The sequence below is a fragment of the Lepisma saccharinum genome, chromosome 27, assembly GCF_977018435.1.
Source record: "Lepisma saccharinum chromosome 27, izLepSacc3.1, whole genome shotgun sequence".
In the NCBI taxonomy this organism is placed as follows: Eukaryota; Metazoa; Arthropoda; class Insecta; order Zygentoma; family Lepismatidae; genus Lepisma; species Lepisma saccharinum.
The window spans coordinates 25,466,213-25,488,328 of NC_139255.1; the positions used below are offsets into that span (position 1 = coordinate 25,466,213).

Consider the following 22,116-nt stretch of genomic DNA (forward strand, 5'->3'; position numbering starts at 1 on the left):
AATACGGAAAAGACGTTCCCAGAACGGACCGATTTTATACCTGAAAATGACCTGCGTAAGGCGGAAACCTCCTTAACGCGGAAACGGAACACCATTTAAAGACCAACGAGATATTTTTATTCTCAGGAAGACGGAAATTTCTTGTTTTATTTTTTTTCGCTCGCAAGAAAACAATGCAATACTTTAAGTGGAACACGCCTCTGTTGCCACTCGCTTATCGGTAACATTGTCGATATTAAAGAATGCGCTACAATACTCATAGCTGTTACGATTCCGTTTCTTTCTTTCATCTCTTACCCTCCTTCTCCACCTTTCTTTGTCTATTTCTCCTCTGTTCTTTCGTCATCTTTCCATTTTTCTTGTTATATCTCTTTCTTTCTTTCTTTTTCTTCACTTTTGTCTCAATCTTTCTTCACCTCTCTTATTCCATCTTTCAATCTTTCTCTTTTCCTCTATGCACATCGCGCTACGACGCCAGGGTTCGAATCCTGGCATGAACATGGATGTTTTTAAGTGTCCATTTTACTTCGCTTTTTGTTTCACTTTTGGCTAATTTGCGAAGATGGGGATAAGCGATGATATGATGAAATTGATGAATGTATCGGATTGTTATTCATGTACATACATGCATTAGTACTCTACATTGTAAGTAATGTGAAATGTAAATCTGTCTTTCCATTATTTCCTGCAGCGCCCTATGCTGTATTTAAAGTCGACCCTGAATAAGAAGGAAAACTGTTAAGACGGAAAATTTTGCTCGGAACCATCATGTTCCGGGATAGACAGGTTTTACTGTATTCCAATCTATTCTATATATTAAAGAAGCAAAATTAATAACTACAAATTCTGCTACCCATTTCTTTTATATATGATAAACCCCCGTTGGCCAAAGATATAAAAAATAAAAAAATAAATTTGAGCTATTGAAGCCAAGTTATCAACACTGCTTAACTGCCACTGACTTTTCATTTCCTCTGCATGCGAGGTTCTTGGAGATGAGTGGCGATAATAGGAGGTTTTGCTGGCCACTAACAGTCTGAAATACTTACTTGTTCATCCCCATCTGAACTACATCACGTTACAACTGAGGTGGCTGCAATAACACTTACGTGTGTCGGTTGTAGGGCCTCGTTTTCCCTCAGCTCCAGCAGGAATTAATGGAAGAGAAATTCTCTAATCTGCCGTGATCTCGTTCTGTCCACCTCACAGATTCACAAACGAAGCACTAGAACACAAACGTTCTGCTTCTTCCGCATTTAACAACAACACTTGTCCTATCGTCAGACTCTCAAAACACAGTGTAGTCCTGAAAACGCATGTTTTTCTCATCCAACAAATTTAAAAAAAAGAGGACTCAAAAAGACCAATCAGTTCCTCTGTCTTGTCACCCTTCGGCTTATCTAACCTCCCCTGACCCAATGGACGACTGTCTCTCATATTTCCATAGGCGTAGTTTCGTCCGTCCATTTGGGGGGTCTAACTGGGACTAACATAATTCATGTTTTCATTCATTACGTAAACCATCGCGGGCATTTCCCTAAGGAGATAAGTGATCCCCACATCATCTAATCCAAAAGAAATTGAATTGTGTTTACGTCGAGTGTTACTTTTATGAAAACAACAAATGCACTATTATAGATGGTTGCAAATTTATTAGAGAACACATTTATTCTATAGGATAAAGATGGTACAATTTTAGTGTGTTATTATTGGGTAATCCCCTGTTCATGGTGATGAACAAATTATAATGCTGCAAGGCAAAGTATGTTACGTAGTTCGTTGAAAACACTAAGACGTTACATAAATTACATAATGGTGGTTTTTAAGTGCTCTTTTAAGACTCCATCTGTGTTAACACTGTATGTCAAGCCGCAATGTTTTGGTAGCAACGTCATTATTGTTTACCATGCGCTCCAAGGTGGAATTCAATACAAATAACGGTGATATATTTTCTTTAAAATCTTGTCCGTGCATATGGTCCATAAAATGCACATGGGCTTCAACTCTTATAGAGAATAAATCGCACCCTGCAATTACCTTCTGTTGTTTGCTGCCTGTATCAAAACATAATTTCAACTTCTTTCCATTTGTGTGGCTGCCACACCACAAGAAAGTTTCATAATGAATTTTCTATTATTTTTTGTGGAGTTTCTCTTTCCTTAATTATTTCTTGCACAGGCCTCATGCGTTAGGGGGGGGGGCTAATGTCTTGGCTCTGCGGCCTTAGCCCACCCAGCCCCTACATAATTACACCCATGCATATTTTCCCTTTTAACTTGGTTTTACACTAAAAAAAAAATAACAAGTCACTTTCAGGTGACACACTCCACTGCCAACTCGTATCCATATTTACCCCTATTTTAGTTCCTGTATACATCTGCTGCTTTTGTAGTTATACTCTATTTTTACATATTCAACCACTCTTCACTCATAAGCAAAGGATAGAGCATTCTATTATTTATCAATTGGCCAAATTACGTTAATCAGAAATTTAGTTCTTTATATAGGGGTTTGGCTATACTGGGCAATGGAGTATCGCTGGAATGCAGGGTTTGGGGTAGCCCTACGGCCTCTGTCTTCTGATGCGACAAAGAAAACAAGAAACGCTCCAAGTACGAACAACGAAAAGAAAACAAGAAAAAATCGACTTGCCAACGGAAATAGAAACTAAGAAAAAATAAAAGCACAAGGACTCTAATAATAACAAAATATAGGTGCGCAGTACAGTACAATAATTGTCATTCCAGAATGAACTCAAACCCGAGAATGTCTGCGGCAAAGTCGACAATTTAACAACCTCAGCCAGGGAAACGGATAAACTGAAGAGAACATGTTCATTAACATATGTATGCCAAGCAAACAACCTCTCTCAAGTATTGTTTTCATATTGTCTTTACTATTCTCTCAGATGCCAAATGCAGAAACGAAGGAATTGACGTCATGTATAGGATACTCAATAATTACTATCGAAAGTATAACCGTTTAAAGAATGTTACTGTCAGTTCGCCGTTATAACATTCAAGTCAACAATTGAACTCTTTCCTCACTGATTAATTGGGTGATTATTGTTGTGAACTTTCGTTTCCCTGACATCGACTGGTGTTGGCTGGTTCACTGGCTCCCTTCCTTCAAGTGAAATTGAAAGTGCGTACCAAAACTGCCAGAAAAAACAACGTGGTCGGAAACAAGAAGACGAAAAAGGATCAAAAATCTCAGTAACGATCACCAGAAACCACAAAGGTAAGTAGTTTCAGCCAGTAGTAATTATAGCTCTTTTCTACTCTTACGGCGGGCGCTTAACATGCAGCAAAGAGAAGTGGGGAATACGAAGCTTACCAACCAGACAACAGATGTGGAGCCGACAGTTACGACGTGGCGGGAGGAAATTCTCCGCGCACCTCGATCTACAGGCTGATGCGTTCCTTATCGCATTGGATTCGTCCCACTTGCCTTGCCTGCATGTAGAGCTCCCGCCGTAAGACTGGACAAGAGCTACAACAACAACTTTTGCAGTATGAATTCTGTGACTCCCATTCAGCTGTCGCTTGGAGTCCAGTTCCTAACTTAGAGTAACATTTTTTTTCCAATTTAGAGTTTCGTTTTGACCATTGTGTTCAGAAATATTTCCTTTGCATTTTAATCCTAGGTTCAGCTAATAAATATAACAATTATTCAAAGGATGATTCAAGATCTCAAATTTAACAACTGTTTCATTTGCCCTTCAAACAAGCAGATCAATATCATTTATATGTTGCTACATCTATCTTTCGCATGCTAACATATGATCATTATAAAGTAAGTTCTAATTGATTTTCATCAATTTAATATTAATCTTTCTATGTCTAACTGTTTCTGAGATTGTGGTATTTCCTAACAGTTTCAAGTGTGCATTTTACAGTGACAGCCAGCAGCAGGATATTTTCATACAGAAAAAAAATCACTCGAAAGAATGAACATCTTATGAAAATTATGATATTCAGTGGCGTGTCCATTGGTGACATTTGGTGAATGAATGAATACATGCATATTCTAATAAATGAAAGAATAATAACGTGATACGATTTGTAACCATTCATAAAAAGTCGTCCTATAACTCCTGTTTAACATTAAGGTTAGTTATTTCGATGTTTATCTACATGATTCCAAAATTTTAATTTACTTACATTTCGTTGTTGTCCTTCTTCCCCGCAAATAGCTGTCAAGCAATATACAATAGAGCGCCATCTTGCCGGTACTTGTGGTTGCCCAAAGAGGGGAATAATCAGGAATTTATTTTCAGAGGGGAAGCAGGTAATACTCCTCTACAACTTTGCTTCTGTTTGAAGATATTGCAAGAATTTGCATAAATCTTGCTCATAATTATAAATGCTTTAAAAATTAACGCAAATTACTGAGACTGAATTAAGATTTTATGTGTCATATAATTTTAAGCCGACATTAATTTTTGAAACGCCTTTTTGCTCCCTTCTACCGGCACCCATGTTAGCATCCCTAATACCTGGGTGAGGTTCATGACGCTCCTCTTCACTCATGTCTTAGAGAAGGTTTGGAGAGCATTTTGTAAGTGATAGTTGAAAAATTTATTTTAGCTACACTTGCATACAGTGTCCAAGGAGTCCTTCGGGCAACACCGCACATAACGGCAGAGAAGACACTGAGAATGTGCGTTGATTGGTCGAACAGTCTCGTGTCACTTGTTGCGTTGAGGACTTGTTTTCGTTCATTTGCTCCACAGACTCCTGGAATAGAGTATAGTACATGTTCAGTACGTTCTAATTCTCACCAGGAAAGCAACATATCACAGGAACGAAAATATGTTTATTTTTAAACATAGTCTCGCGTTGTTTCAATGCACTGTGTTCATGGCCACTCCAAAGATTCTTAGCCCTGTTGGAAGAAGTTTCGTTCTTGTTCGTAAAACCAACCATGGACAGCATCAGCATCCATGCTTCACTGTCATCCGAAAACGTCTGTTCACGGAGATCTTGCTTCAATTTTGGAAACAGGTGTATTTCGCTTGGGGCAAGGTCGGTTGAGTAAGGTGAGTTATCCACCAATTCGGATACAGCAGCTTGAATAGCAGTTATCACAACACCTGACCTGTGGAGGGGAACGTTGTCCTGATGCAGTATCCCACAACGGGCCAAGTTTCTCTCCTGTTGTTCTTGATATCGGCTAGAAATTCTGTATTAGTTCAGAATATACTGGCCCATAATGGTGACTCTATGTTTCGGAAGATCTGATAGCATAATTCTCCTAGAATAACCTTTCTGGGTGATGGCTGAACCCGAAATATTATTTGGGGTTGAGGAATACGTGTGCTTCCACTGCATCGAGCATTGTTTGTCTTGAGTTGCAGTGGAGGACCCGTATTTCATACACCTTCAAATATTTGCATAAGGAGACCTGTCTATCAGCGCGATACGTGTCTGAAAGTTTCTTTAGCATGTCACTCTGCTCCACATCTGGTCAGGAGTCAGGTTTTGGGGAACCCATCTTGCTGGCACTTTCGTCATACACAAATGTTTCGTTAATGTCTTATGCACTGCGCTTGTTGATAACCCTGTACTTTCCGCTAAATACCTGTTGGTGACTCGTTTAGCTGCCGTCACCATATCATTAATTTTGTTAGCGGTTGCTGTCGCTGGTGAGCCAAATGCAGGGGTGTTTTTTAGCTTGACTCTCTGCCACATTTAAACTCTCAGTACCATCTAGAAACGGTAGGATATTTTGGAGCAGATTATAATAAAGTTTGTATCAAGTCCTTATGCATTCCGTTCGTTTTTTAAGGATTTCATTTTCAGAGCTTGATGACAGCACAAACTTCACAATTTTTCAATTGCACCACCTTCCAAAAGGTGCTCTAGTGAAAATAAACGTACTTGTGTACATGCTAGAATGTAATGAATTTTTGTGTATGATCATTGTAAGATATCTTTGTTCTAGGAATATTCAACTTTTGGTGTTTTCCGTGTCAGCACTTCTCAATACCATGCAAATGCGTGACATAGAATTTGAAAACGAGAAAAATGTAATTGGAAGAGAGAAATGGAAAGAAAATGAGAGATAATTAGAAATATGAAGCGTGAGAAAAAGATAGGAGTAAGAGAGACATAAATATAAAGTAGGAGAGAAAGTTAGAACTAGAATATGAAATCGAGAGAGAAATAGATATAAAGATGGAATAGAATGATATAGAATAGAGGAATAGACGGGAATTTGTAAGGAGAGTGAGACAGTCAAATAGAGAGAAGGAAAAAGAAATATAAAGATAAATTGTTAGAAATGAAGTAGAGAAGAGGAGAGGAAGGGTGAAAGAGAGAGAGAGACGAAAAGTTAGATTTATGTCTGCTGATTGTAATTCTATTGGTATGAAAATGCATCAGCTTCACACAGCCTAAAATAGAAGCATGAGTGATAAACGTTAAAACATAAAGTATAAATGGATTTTAGAGAAATGAAAAATATGATTTATTGATTGATTTGATTTATTTTACTTCTCTTCTCTGTCACTTTTGGCTAATCGCGAAGACGAGGATGAGTGATAAAATAGATGAAGGGACATTCACAAGGAATTCGAACCCGGATCCCTGACGCTCTGTTACCACTCTATCTCTGAGGTCGGCTATGAAAAATATGTTAATGAAGCAGTTCACCATTACAATATGGCCACTTTATTGACTGATAGTTTTACAGAATGTCACCCCATACTACATGGATGATAAGAGTAAAACAGGCCCGAAAAAAAAATATTTACATTCTCTCATTCAACTGTATCGGCTCACTACCATGTTTTACTTATTTCAATTGTATCTACATTTATATTCAACCCCTGTACTTTCCTATTTTAAGAATATTATGTATTCAGAGATAGACAATTTTACGTTGCAATGGTATTGCTCTCTAACAATAAAAGTGACAATTGCGGTGTTAACAATATCTTTGGTAATGACATAACATATTTGGCAGAGTTAAATGTTATGAATGAACTTGAAACAGTTTTAAACAGAAATAACTAACGTAGGGTGAGTGCATTTTTGGAATTACTAATTGTTGACACATGTACAGTTTAATTATTCAGCTTGAAATAAGGCAAGTATATCCTATATATATAAAGGGCTACAAAATGTCATATAATTTTCAGGCCTAAACGTATTTTATGTTGAGTTTTGGTATTTTAATACTGAAAAAATATTTAGATATGAATATCGTAAAATTATCATGTTGTTCTTGATTCAAAATTTCTAATTAATTGTAAAATCAATTTAGGTTACAATTTAATAAAAGAGACATAGGTTCCAGTTCATGAATGATAAAATACACATCCATGATATATCGTCCACTGAGAATGCAAATGTTCCCCTTTGAAGTTTTACATAATATACTGTATTTTTTGAACCTTTGTCACCATTTCGCTGAAATGTTGTATCATTGCAAAGGCCGATATGTTGAAGCCTCTCTAAAAAGAAGAAGTTGTTTGGTTAGATATTTATGCTTTAATTAATTATTGACATTTCAAATAGAACAATTGCACGCAACACTGGCTTTGATTTGAGAGTGCCAGTGTTCTATTTGCCAGCTAGAACACTGAATTCTGGAAACGAGATGGAGATGAAACAATTTTATTATGAATTTGTCATTCGGTAGCAAAGTAAAATAAATAATTCATATTATGAAATCAATCAACTAGTTTGATTCCACTATTATCCAAAATGTCTGTCTGTTAACAACAAGAGTAAGAACCGAAGACAACTACTATTGATAAAAAAGCTTCCACAAGTAAATGAGGTTAGAATGCAAGTGGTTTATCTCATACTCGCGCACGGCGCTTGTGGTTGGTTGCGGAAATTGTCGTAAGGCTTCATTGGCTGTTGGAGTTTGCTTCGTGGCTGCTTCCAAAATATGTACATGGGCCAAAAACACTCTCAATATATCGATATTGGTTGTATATAGGCATCAGACGAAAGCAGAGTTGAAACAATTGCATCCTAAGTGGACTACAGCAAGAATATCTCCATTTCTTTATAATTTGGAGATAGAACATTTGCATTTTTACTGGACGATATACGGGTAGTGCTTTACAGATGTTTGTTGCAACCACAAAAACAGTGTAGCGATTGTACGTTGGAATCAACTATTGTTAAGCAGTCTTCTTTGCCTTAGCCTATCGGGCAGCACAACACACAATAACTGCAGTACCTATAAAGTTCTACCAGGAAGATAAAAAAGCTCTCTGGCGTTGAATTTTCAATCCTAAGAATAAGCGTGAGAGATGCAAGCATCTATTTGGAAAGTTATCCTGCCCCTTCGTTACCAAAAGGCATTCTGCATCTATATTCAGTGTCAAATATTTGTTTCATCCTGAAGGGGAAAACAACACACAGTGCAAGCATAGACGTAGTATTAACGTCTTTGGCAAATAACCAAGGGAGGGAAGTTGCGAGAAAATATGGCAACACAGGGACACTCGGGTACAAGCAAAGGGAAACATTTTCGGTTACGATGACTGCGAGAGAAGTAAACAATCAAAAGAACCTTCGGTCAGAAGCCTTTGCACATTTTCCCCTCCATCCGGTCAGTTCTGGCCACGTATATGCACGCTCCATTCTACCCGTCCCCTCAGGGGTGGCTTATCCCTCCGGCGGGAGGGTCATTTTTTTTTTAACATGAGCGGGCTCGTGGGGGACTTTCTTACCCCAGCCGTTTTTCTTATAGAAAAAGATTGTTTCACATTTATAATTGAATACCTCTATTTACATGTTCTTGCGTTCTTTATTTGTCTCTCTGAATATACAAATGTTTATTATTTATTTATTTTCACTCACCGAATGATAAATTTGTTGTTCTTCCATAATGTGTATGTATCGTTGATTTTAAACATATTTATGATATTTATTGGTTTTCGCTTTTAAAATAATAAAGTTCTTGGATACTTTATTTGCGTGCAAATGTTTACAAATGTTTATATTTTATATCTTCCAGTCATAAAATAATAAGTTGTTGTTTTTCCGATAAATGCCATGATGAATAGATAGATATATTAAATAAAAGTGAATTATCATTACTATAATAATGATCGGTGAAAAAGCTTATAATTATTACAAAAGAAACCAAAACAATAATATTGAAATTAAACTTTACTTGCATGACAAGCCGCGTGGGGAAACTCACTTACCCCCGAAAATGTAAACAAATGGAAGAACTCCTCTGGTATGTAAACAAAGGTAGACAGAATAACGGCGCCTTTCTCCGTCGGTAGGAGAAACTCCAGTGAAAGAACAGCAGAGTGGACTGTAGGGTGGCTCCAGTAATATCTAGACACCACAAAAACCACGGTAGTGGGGGTAACAAAGTCCCCCAACGCGCCCGTCGGAGGGTTAAGGGCAGGGCGCTAAACAGGTGTCGTCCTTGAGTAGTGCCAAAATTTTGATTAAACAAGCATGATTCTGTTACAAAAAGAGTTGTTAAAAAACACATTGGAAACATTATGCTAGCTTCTTCAGGTTACTTCATTGCTACATTTTAACCTGGTGGTAAAAATTTGAACTATTTTATCATCATTCACTTCCCCGTGGTCTCCGCACAACCCTTTAACCCCAATGGTCTCCAAAGGGCTCTGAGTAGGGAAACGATTATTGGACTATCCTGTAAATGCCACTCGTAGATAGTAAAGTAAGCAGTGTCTGTGCAATCACATCCACTGACACACACAAATTCATTACTTTTTCTATATTTACAATTGACACAACCACCAGTAGGAGTTACAATCGTTGAAGGGTTAAGCCACGAAAGAGAGATGACTTCACGTTTTTCATTTCATTCATAATTCACTGAATGCGTGAGTAGCTTATACATACGGAGAGGTACGCAAAACTTTTAACATTATTATAGAAATATTTGCTGAATTCTGTAGGCAACGCTCTTCCCTTTCAGTAGGAAGAAACACCACACTGAAATCCTCCTCAATAACCTAGTGGTTAAGATTGTCGCCTTGCATTCAAGCATTCCCGGGTTGGATCCCGGTGGAGGTTTCACATCTCAACTAGCTGATTAGGAAGATACATGTCATGTCATGCCATGTCATTTTTAGAAAATCTATTTCTCACATAAATTTCCCCAAAAAACTATCACGAAGCACTTACAATTGATCTGGATACACCTTGGCAGAATAATTAACAACGAAACGAAACTTTTTGGAGCAGAGGCAAGCCGGTAATGGTAACGTCTCCCAGCTTGTAATCAAGGAGAGAACATGCGTTCGATATCCGGGGGAGCCACGTAGTGGTTCGGATCCAACTTAGTCCCGATTAGCCTATCTGAACATTTGAAACAGGAAAACTAACATTTTCCCACATTTTAGTCATGATTTCCTATTACTTGTAACTTTTGAACTTTTATTTAAACAATTTTTCATGTTTCGTGTTTTGTTTCTGGAAGAAGTTAATCTCAAAAGTATTTATTCTTATGATATTTATTTTATTTTGTTCTAAAATATGAGAATATTTCTCTGCCTGGATTGTATGGGCTAATGTGAGGAACACTGCTAAAAGGGATTAAGTTTATATGTTATGTAAGTAAGAATTATGGTCGAAATAACAAATCTGATGCATCCACTCCAACATGGTTGACGTGATTTTCTAAATGGCGGATATACTCGTATGCAGGGTGTTAAATCTGTGGGATTTTGAGGAATGTTCAGGAACACTTGATGAATTCATCGTAAGAGATTTTGTTTTGTTATATTCTCCAATATAATTTAAATGCACAGAACTAATTCTCCAATTCATGCACATTCGTCTTGCAGTCTAAATATGTCAATGGACGGGCCCCCGCTACAGCTATACAAAAAGATTTTACAGCTATACAAAAAGTAATTTCATATGGCTCGCATTCTGTCTAAGAAGCCATTTGCAAAGGAACTGTCCAAATTAATTTCGCTTTAATTTCTTTTTAGTTATTACTTTTACCATATTTCTATAAAAAATGTTTACGGAGTAAGATACATCTTTATTTTTTTCATATATTTTATTTTAAGAAATTATGAATTTCAGTGTTTTCATGTAAAACTAAGCAATACTTCTAACGATTCCACTCCCATCTAGTGACAAGAAAATAACAAATGTTGTGGGAACGAGCGGCTAGAGACAGCATTAGCATCTTGAGAAATACATGCTAACAGCGCCAAACCTGGCCTGCCTAATCTATCGACGTAAATAGGCAAGTTATATTTTTGTTTAAGCGATTATATGCACACGTTGATAGGTTAGGCAGGTCAGGTTTGGTGCTGTTAGCAAGTATTTTCCAAGGTACTAATGCTGTCCCTAGCTGCTAGTGTAGAATTTGTGTAATACGTTTAATTTAGAAGAAGGATTCTAAAAATTTTATATTGAAGTACCACCAAAAAAATAATGTTTTTCGCCGTATCCTAAGTTCATCGACGTTTCTAATCCTAACCCTTAAAAATTACGTGATTATAATAATTACATTAATTGTTGCATTACTAGAACTGTAGACTACCTTGTTTTATTGGCAATAAATAAGACATAGATATAATTACGTACTAATAATGGGTACAGGTGACTTTACAATAATTTTGTATATTTTTTCTACAAAACTCGCGTACCAGTATCTGAAAGTACGTTAGCAATAGTGGTACGCGTATCAAAGATTTGGAATTCCTGATGTCGGAGAATGAAAAGATGTAAAAAATGTGTGTTAGTTTGCATTTTAAACTCATTTCACTAAATACACACGTGTCAATGCAGGGAGAAACCGAAACATAAAACCCACTGCCGTGTACACCCTACTACGTATGTAATCAGGTACTGCTGAAAAACAGCAAAGGACACTATTTCTGATCTGACCTTCTTTAACCTCTTGACTGATTGATTGATTTGGTGTTTTATGTCCACTTTATGCACAGTAAGGTTAATCGGGATTGGACCTACAGTTTAAGGTGGGATCCGAACCACTTTGTACCTGCTCCAGGTATCGAACCCGGGAACACTTGATTACAAGGTGACGACGCTACCACTGTACCATCGGAGAGGCCCTTTAATCTCTTGCTGTAACGTCTGTTAAATGCTTGTCACTAATTCGTTAGCAGCTTTTAAGAACTGTGTCATGAGTTGTAGAAAATACACGAATCTAATGTTCAGGACAGACAGTGAAAACAGTTGTGTGCAAATAACATAATGTGTTGTTTAGATACACAAGGTGCGTTTGCTTAGAGGCTATGTGCACCGTTACACGATACAGGGAAAATTGCAAGACTTTTGGTAGAGATCCAAAAGGAATCCATAGCCGACTTCGAACCTTTTATTACGTTATGATGGATTCCTAGACCTACCCTCGGGTACCACATAGGAAACACCACAGTTCGCTATTCTGTCTGTTGCTACAGTCACCATGGCCTGGATAGCTAGTAATGTGTTTCTAAATGTTTGGTATTTATATGAAGAGTGTTTGTTACTTTAACGGTCCTTGGAACAAATCCTTATGTCATGCAAATAGGAGCTGTCGTGGTCCTACCACGAGTGAGAACAGGGTTCGATTCCTGGGACGAGTGATCTCAAGTTGGAATTTTCCAGATAATGCAGCGTGATGCTGATCACAACACCTCCACTACCAGGTCGCGAATGTGTGGAGTCTTATCTGCCCATATCTTATGTGCATCATTAAACAGTTCAACGGACAGGGGCTGATCATTATGTGAGGCAAATAGAATTTGATTTTGGAGGATATTAATGGATCAATTCCCTAAATCCAATTTTGTCTGTATTTCACGAGATAAAATGTACCTTTCGATATAGCGTTGGAACTGTGAGGAACTTAACAGCTAGAACTCCTCGAAGTCGGACCTGTTCCTAGAATTACAGCAAAGTGACTTGGAGGACAGTACGGCATCGTGCAACAAGCGCACGTACAATCGAGCGCAAATGGAAATTCCGTACATCGAGCGCACACTTCTTGAATGACCTTCAAACGACCGTACAACGAGCGAACACACATGTTTCTACCTTTATGATTAAATGTCAACCTTCCCTCACACTTTTTTCCAGACTTGGGACTGGATAATGTGTAATCTAATGCAATGATGGTTTAAAAGTTGTTGTCTATTAGCAACGGCTTCGTCAGATTTTTTAGGATTAATACTTCTTAATTCAGCACTAAACTTCGTTAACACCTTTCACAATAATGTTTTGAATCGGCAATAGCCTCGTCACATAAGGTTAATGGCTTTCAACCAAATGTGGACACGAACGATAGAGCTTTCAGGCAGTGAAGCTAGTCTTCGGTTTCAGCATATTTTTCAATAATGCCTGTATGCGTCTGTCCGTTTCATTGTAATTGCGTCTCCTCTTCCTGCATTGGATTCCCAAGTCTTGAGCCATTATTCTGCAGTTTATCTCTTCCGCTTCTTGTTTTATTTTCTGTAGAAGTAGGTAAACTTTCGGATACGGTGCTCCAAGGATCCTGTTGAACTTGTTCTTCCATTATTCAAGCGGATTATTTGTTCGCTGTCTTTGGCCGGTAACATTCCATACATTGATTGGTATATTCTCGTTGTTCAAACAATGCTCCACAAAATAGTCCAGGAATTTTATTAATTTTAGATCCTGTGACGCGCTATCCATAATCCCGAGCCAGGCTTCGTCGACTGCTTCTGTCGTTATCAACGCCAAAGCAGCACAAATCCTACATGTTTCCCTAATCTCCTTGTTTTATTTGTACTCCTTTGCTAAGCATAGTTGTTGTACCTGCCTCCACAGACATTGGTTAAAATGATAATTACAACCAGACACGAAAGTCTGTGGGAACACATCTCTGATCGCCTGTATCACCGCTACCTCAAAGTTCAATTAAACAGTTTTCGGAGACAAACCTCAACGTTTTAACGCTTCAAAAAGTTGCACGTACATCGATTCGTCTAAGAAGAAAGAGTCTCTGGATTGCAATAACATTGAATGAAATTTCGGAACAGCCGGCCGGATTTTGCGTAGTCAGCAGAGCTCTTCTGGATTCTTGGTACAGATTGCCTTTCACGTTCTCGTATCTAAGAACTTCGGCCACCAATTCGTAAGCCCTGTTGAACAGTTTTCCAAACTCTTGCATGTAGATGGCGTTGACTGACGTCAAAGGTCCTCTCTGGCTCTTTTCCTGCAATTATACTTGTCTTTCTCTACTTCAGACTCAGCAACGTTTAGCACACATTGGTGAGGTGTCGATTCCAAATCATTGTTGTTCGATGACGTTTTCACTGAACCCTTGTACTTGAGTTGCCGTTTCTTCACACACCGCCAGTGGATAATTCTCTCAGTTTGACGGCCAACACTTTACCGATATCTGTCGAGTAGAAGACTAGGTTTACTCTTGTAAGTCGTGATTACTTCCATTTGAAAAACTACACAAAAACAAAGCGCTCTGAACCACGACTTGCAAGAATGAAAACACGTTACAAATTTCAATCTCCTCCTCGCCTGCACCACCTGCACCTTGGATATGCTAGGGTAACTCAGTTGTGTGACCTTCATTTGCGCTCCAAATACCGTGCGCTCGAAACACGTTCGCTCGCAACATGTAATCGGACAGTAACAGCCGGAACACATCGAAGGTGGGCCAGTTCGTGGACAGAAATCGCAAAGTTGTAATGTTCTGTACTTTGAAGCTTCCTCAGAAATTACACCTCTGTATTATTTGAAAAAGCTTCTTTTTTGTTTTCAAGTGTTGCCAGTAGTGTCAGATTATATTCGGAATATATCCTTCTGACTGCTGGTGTGTAGGTAGCCAGCTTATGAGCAGTGTACAGTGTAAGCAAGGTATTAGCGATATGTGCGGAGTTGAGATTTAATAAACTGTTCCTCCTGGTCGTAACATTTCAATGATATGTACACTTATAGCAGAATGATCTTTGTCGTCTCCTAATTTCTACTTTATATTACTTCGTACATTTCAAACATGTGAAAATGTGACATCAGTACTCGTAAAACAATGAGTATTGCATAAAGCAACAGAAGTTGCATTCCAAATATATCCCGAGGATATAATCTAAATTGTATTCCAAAGAGCACTTACCCGTCCACAAGCGGCACTTCCTCCAATAATCGTTTGATGACATCTAGTCTTGCTTCCAGTAGCTTTGATGACCTGAGCTCCATGGCAAGAGGCAACCCAACACCAATGCCCAGCGCTCCGATAACTATAATGCCTCCGCAAACAGCCAGCCATTGTTTTATGTCAATATTGCAACCTGTAATGAAACGATCGAATCGGTATTCAGTCTTCTGCAAAACTACTAAATTGTTTAACATCATACCTTCCGCCAATACTCCATGATGCTCCGTTCTTGAAAATACAGGGTGTCCAAATTGAAACGCCTAATGAAAACTGTTCGTAACTCCACATGTATTTGATGTATCCAAATGAATTATACATCAATGAATATACATAGTCATAAAGTTTATGTGAGCAAAGCAGTAATTAATTAATTTAGTACCTTTTTAGTACTTTTAGTACATTTCTACATGCGCCCCACGATTCGCACGGAGGATGTCCAGTGTATTCAATCAAAATAACATCTAAGGAACATTCACAGCCATTGGGACAGTCACAGACACATGCTACAGGCAACCTGGCGGTAAATCTATTATCGGATGTATCAGGCCTTTCATAGGTAATAAACCACAGTATCACGACTTTACACCTTTTCTTCGTTCTATCCAAGCAGTTTCAATATATTTTGCTATCACCATTATTTTCAGTCTCGAGAAAAGACAATCAACTATCAACATTTACATTATAGTGTACTCTTTTCGATTTCCAATATATGAATGTTTCCCCCATTATAAATATTATCAAAAGTGTTTTGTGGTTAGACTATTCTTTGGAGGGCTTTATCTCTAGGATTTTGGGGTTCGGATCTCCCCATAGGTTTTAGGCCTTGAATCATTTATAAGTCTCATAAAGATCCCGCCGCCCAACAAGGAATATATTATGTAATTGAATTTTGTGAACAACGACCTAATACAGTTGAGCAAGTTTGGTGTAGATAATGCTTCGTACCTTCAACCTGGCTAAATTCCAAATGTTTTTGTAATTTACACTAATTTACTTCACAAATAGTCAAAAAAATCTTGTATGAAATTGTATAATTTTGTGCCCACCATTTTGATAAAGTCATAAAATCTAAAACCTACGGAAAATCAAAAAGGTGTCATTACTTGGGATTATTCTGAATCAATCTATCCAAGAGCATAAGTGAATTCGCTTCTTGGCAATTAAGTTAATAAAAAATCGTCACTTACCTCTTTCTTCCCCTTGTGACAATCTGTCGATCGTGTCGGCCGATGAGTGTGAGGCACTTCGTACAACATCGCCATTTGGGAATTTGCGTCCCAATTCAGGAGTGTAAGAACGTTGCACTAATTTGACTGATGTTTTCTGGAAAAAAATATATAAGCTGGCATTACTAATCAATTCAGACAAATCATAAAATAACCAATGTATATATTTTATAAAATTTTGGAAATTTTGATTTGTTTTGGCACTCAATTGTTGGCACATTAAACATTTACCTTGATCGGTATTGATCAATGGTAAGACTGTACACACAAACGCAAAATGTTAATTGTTGGCAATATTTTTCACAATAATTTGTTTCGTCCGCGCTGTTAGTATAGAACTACTTTGATGAATATTGAATAATATGTGTGGGTCGTTCAAATACATTTAGTCTGATGGCAGGCAAATTTTAATCACTCATACAACACATCTGGAAAATATTCAAGTGTGTGACTTGTTGCTTTCCAATTTTATAATTACCCGTACGAGATATTGTTCCTTTCACATATATTTAATTTCTATGATCTTGTTAGGTTCTCTCAGATAATCCACAAGTATTATAATTACTGTATGTAAATAATGTAGGACTCAAGAAAACCTCATCTTGAGAAAATGCAGATATCTGAATGACTTCAATATCGTAGAGTAGAGTTATTCACCTTAGTCGTAAGAAGTGTTGTGAAAATAATGTTATGTTAGCAACATTAATAATAATGAAATGAGTTTATTGTAGAATAGTATTGCTAGTTTTGTGAAAGGTATACGTCTATTAGCATTTCCCTATGATGAGCGGATTTGTCTGTCATAGCCTGTGGGGCACATTTGAACAGCACTGTCGGGGAACATTTGAATAGCACTCTTGGGGCACATTTGAACAGTTAGCAAATTTAATCCTAAAAATATTAACTTAATCATTTCACGCAATTTAAAACGGTTTAGTAGTTTATGGATAACTGGAGCTTTGTTTGTAAAATTTTTTCAACATGATGCTATGTGTAACAAAGAGGACAACTATTTCACTAATGGAGAGCCACAATAGCCATTACACGTTGATGCTAATTTGTTAGTAAAAGAGATTAGAATTGTTCGTTCTATTAACATTTCCTCCTTGTTGAACGCATCGATTCCAGCCACCAGACGTTAACCTGATCGGCCATTTTAAGGGAAAGCTACTGGTGGTACAAACCGACCAGATGGCAGCCAATACTGGAAGACACATCACTAAGGCCCGGGACTTTGTGTCTTATAAAACTGTTATTTTTTTAAATATGTCATAAGAAATTAAAAACATGTCAGCAAAATGCAAAAATATCCTCAGTAAAGTAAAAAATGCACAAAAGTACTTTCGAATTTCTCATTATACGGGAAGTCAATATCTTCCAGTGACGATCAACTAGGGTGGGGTGGGTATTGAATGAATTCAGAATCCCTATAATCTTTTGACTGAAGTGAAAAAAAAAGTAAAGAAAGGAAAACATTTGAAACTTGATTACGTCCTGTCCGATGATTCTATTCTCATGTCGGCAAAACAATAATGTTCGCACGGTTATCAATCGTTGGCTGGATAAAAAGAAGGAGGGGTATTATTGTTCTGTACATAGTTGGTAACGAAAGACGGAATCTGCTTTTCATTTCTTCGTCCCTAATTTCCTTATCCTGCCATCGATTATATAAACTATCTGTTGCGCTAACGGTAAGGAGAATAAATTATAAATATGCAAGACAACTACGAAATTATACAGAAATATGTCTTATTACGAGAAAATTGAAGAAATATATTGTTAAAACGCGAAATTGGTCAAATATGTAAAAATGTGCTTTTTGAATTTCATATATTTCGGCTGATATTCATCAGATCTCACTCCAGTATACGATCTGATGCCAAATACATAATATGTTATAACATAAATTCCCAGATCCTACACTTCACTATTCATGATCTGGCACTCTTAAGAAACAGTGTATGAAAGTTCATTTATGACCAACAATAATATATCGGAAATTTCAAAGCTGGAGATATATCCACACTCAAAAGATTTCGAGCCATCGTCTGTAAACAACACAAAAGCAAAGATCATCTGAAATACATATTAGTACGCATGTAATATTTAACATTTGGTTTCCAATTTAAAAGTGCCCCATGTCTGCTCAACTGTCCCCCATGCATTGGGCAGACTTGAACATGTTACCAATGTTTCGTTTTGTTTTGTGTGCCAAAAGGTTCACATGTACTAGATAATTGTTTTTGTATATTTTTCTATTAAAATGTAAAAAAAAAAACAATTTTGACTATGAATTAAAACAATACAATATGCACTGTACACCAGTCTCACCTGCCTTAAAAGCAAAAAATAGAAACTTTCATTCCAAGTGTCTAATCCAAAGAAACAAGTAGCAACACAAATTTTAGAATTAAACATAACTGGAAAATAATATTCCTGTCAATAATGACAGTCGAAATTAAGAACAGAGATGTTTGAGAAGAGCTTTATCTGTTTTGTGAAGGACTTATTACAAGACATGAAGCTTTAAAATATAGGAAAGGTAATAAAATAATTTAATAAAAATGTTTGTAGATAATGCCAAATTTTGTTTGCATACGTTTATGTATATTGTATTTTGGGGACGTGAAAGTCAATAGGGCACTTCTTATTCGTATAGATAGGCTAACGTGGAAAAACTACTATCAGACGTATTTCCTTATTGGTATCTTAATACATAGTACGTACCAGAAAATATTAGTTTCACTTTACTGTGTTAAGTGAAATTTATATGGCCAGCACCAATAAAAGAAAACAAGAAATTGTGTCCTAGATAGTGCAATGACTAATATTGTAACTTGTAATTAAGATGCCATGCGATTAGGATCACAAAGGAACCACCACATTATACAAATGTTAACCTCTATGAAAAAATAGTTTTAGAAAATTAATGGAAACTTTAAACATTTTAATCCTTCCTTGCTTACCAGTGGTTTCATTTTTTCATTACTTCTAAATAGTGGCGGCGATTGTCTTCCAAAACCGCTGCGGGGGTGGGGGAGGGGGGCAAGGTGTCAAAACTTGGGGGGCAAGGACAGTATATTTCCTTTTGTATATATAGTTTAGCATAGTGCCAGGCCAAAAGTGGCGAACAGTGGGGATGCATCTGCCCACCATAATCGCCTCTAATGCTTCTAAAATTATGACAAATTGTTTGCAGAGCAAAAACTGCGGGCGATGGGTGTAATATGAGAAAGGGCCCAAGAATAGATCCAGTCTCTATGATGAGTGGTTAAAGTAAAGTGATTCATAAAATTCAATATGGCTGACGTTCCCTAATTTTTATGACACGTTCAGGAACATTTGACTAAAATAATCCAGCAAGCTTTGTTTTGTTGTTATTTGTGTCCAGGTTAAAGTCGAAATGCATCGTATTTCATGAAAATGTAATTCAAAGTAGTAGGATATTTTGAAAGCAAACTTTACATAAAAGTACCTCAACGAGACAATGAGGAAACTTTACAGAGTTTGATGTACAGTCACCAGCAATAAAAATGGGACACACATGTTCTTAAATAATCGCTTTCTTGCAAGGTGTTATGTGTGTTGCATAACTCTACTCCTTCAAGTGGGTTTTAATTGCAAGTTTTCAATGGCAACTTCTACTGTCGCCGTAGAGATAGGCAACACACATAATATATTGCAGGGAAGCGAGTATTTCAATATCTAGGTGTGCCATTTTTTATTGCCGTCGACTGTACGTACAGCTATTGTGGTATAAGTATGAAGGCTTTTCGACCTACAATGAGAAAAGTGGGTATAAGTCTGGACAATATATCGGAAACAAAAGTTATTGTAGTTCTTTAAACGTGTAAATGTTGAAATCTCCTCATTATTCCACACATTCTCTAGTTTTCCTACATCTAAGAATGGAAAAGATTTGAGTGGAATCTCTTCATGACATAAGATATAAAAAGGTTTGACAGAAGCTACATTAGTATTCCGCATGAATCTGGAAAATGATGTCATTCTGGTACAGGATCGCGTACGTCCAGAAGATCTAGCCACCTCAGTAGTCTATTCTAATGAGTTTAATTGGTTTGACGTAATTTTTAAACCAATCATAACAATTGTAGTGGTAATAGAAGCATTAAAAAGTGACTGGAATTATTGTTGACGGTAGAAAGCCTGAAGGTGCGGTTTAGTATTACCTATGTATGTTAATGAATGAGTGAGTTACATTTTTTGGGTGCATTGGCAAGTATGAATATTTTAGCACGAATGAGAATATACGAGGAAAACATCCTCTTACCTAAAACCTTCACTTAAAGTTTAGAATGGGTTGTAAAGAGCCCTTTGAGAAATATTTATATTTACACACAAAAATATAAGGATAGTATACAAACTTCCTCAGAAACAGTGTAAGATGTCCGATCTTATGGAAAAGTTAAATGTATTTGTTAAAAAGTTCTCATCTACTCCCAACATAGAAGATAAACAGTTGGGAGCATTAAAATTTGTTGAGGAAAGTAATATAGGCACATTTTATAAGAATATGCCGAACGTTATTTGCAATAATATAAAAAAATTACAGCAAAAATATTTGTAAAATGAATTAGTGTGAAAATAATAATGTTTCATTAAAGCGTTATAAGAGATAGGAAACATTATAGGTGCTGGCTAAGGCAGTTTTTTTACAAACTAAAAACACTTTACACGTTACTACTCTATATCAGGGTCTTCTTCAGACGGAGAACTAAACTAAAATGATGGAATACACAACCAGAAAGGTATTCATTAGCAATAGTTTATAATGAAACTGACTTATTCAGCACCTATAGTGTTTTTATTATGTAAATAGGCTTTATAGCGTTACCATAAGAGATAGAAGCAAACTAGACTTAGCAGCTTGAAATGTATAAGGAGAAATACGGAGAATATATTTACTCTATCCCCGGAAACTGTGGAGCAATGCCACGCATAACGGCTAAAATGGGGGAACGAGAGGGCAGAGCGAAGCAATTCACGCTGCTAGCTACCAAGACTGGTAACTGCAGTGCTTTCCCCCCTCCATGCATTCCCGTTCCCTAACACGTGTCCATTAGTAGAACCGTCTCGCGTCACTATTTGCGCTAAGGCTTGCTCCAGAGATCCCCGGGACAGAGTATAATCTAAAAAATTGGCTCACCTTATATTCCCAGGAAGTTTCCATTTCCAGACCGACGGGCGAGGAGGATGAGTAATCTGTGACTCTTTCTATTAGATCCAAATCTAGTTGCACATTTTCGCAATGGGGAGATTTCTTCGCCGGCATTTCGTCGTCCTCGCTCTCACCGGCCCCCCACGCGGCCAACTCGAGCAGCACCCCTGCCTCCTCCCCCACGGGAGGGGTTCCCCTGTTCGCAGCCACCGTGGCAACACGCGCGTGGAACAACCGATCGGCAAAAAAACCGGCAGCGTGCTTCCCGGTGTGTACCGCAGGACAGTTGACCAAATACTGAACGCCGTTGGATGGTCGTGAGAACAAGTGCGCAGGCGCGGGTGTTGATTTATTAACAAAATCTCATTTTTCGGACGTAACAACATAATAATTGGTTCTTGTGGATAAAATATAGGAAGGCGTGGAAGTTGTATGTTAGTATGCAGCGTAGAGATGCGATGCAAATTTATGGAGAATGCGTCGGATGTAGATAAAGAGTAGATGAATCCTTGCGGAAGTTTCGGAAACAGGACAACTTCGCCGAGTGTCTCCGCATTCAATTCCATTCCCCCTTTTCTTCCGGAGTTCTGCAGA

At 37.5% G+C, this 22,116-nt stretch overlaps 1 protein-coding gene across 1 annotated transcript in view; it reads right to left on the reverse strand.

Moving 5' to 3' along the window:
* The window catches only part of LOC145980202 (dipeptidase 1-like), a 122,721-nt gene extending 101,085 nt beyond the window's left edge, over nucleotides 1-21,636 (reverse strand). Inside the window, exons 1-3 of the mRNA XM_083113230.1 lie at nucleotides 21,511-21,636; nucleotides 16,305-16,440; nucleotides 15,076-15,250 (exon numbers count right to left, since the gene is read on the reverse strand). Of these exons, the coding sequence (XP_082969356.1) occupies nucleotides 15,076-15,250; nucleotides 16,305-16,440; nucleotides 21,511-21,636 (437 nt within the window). The remainder of the gene's footprint in view (nucleotides 1-15,075; nucleotides 15,251-16,304; nucleotides 16,441-21,510) is intronic.
* Between the last annotated feature and the right edge of the window lie 480 nt (nucleotides 21,637-22,116).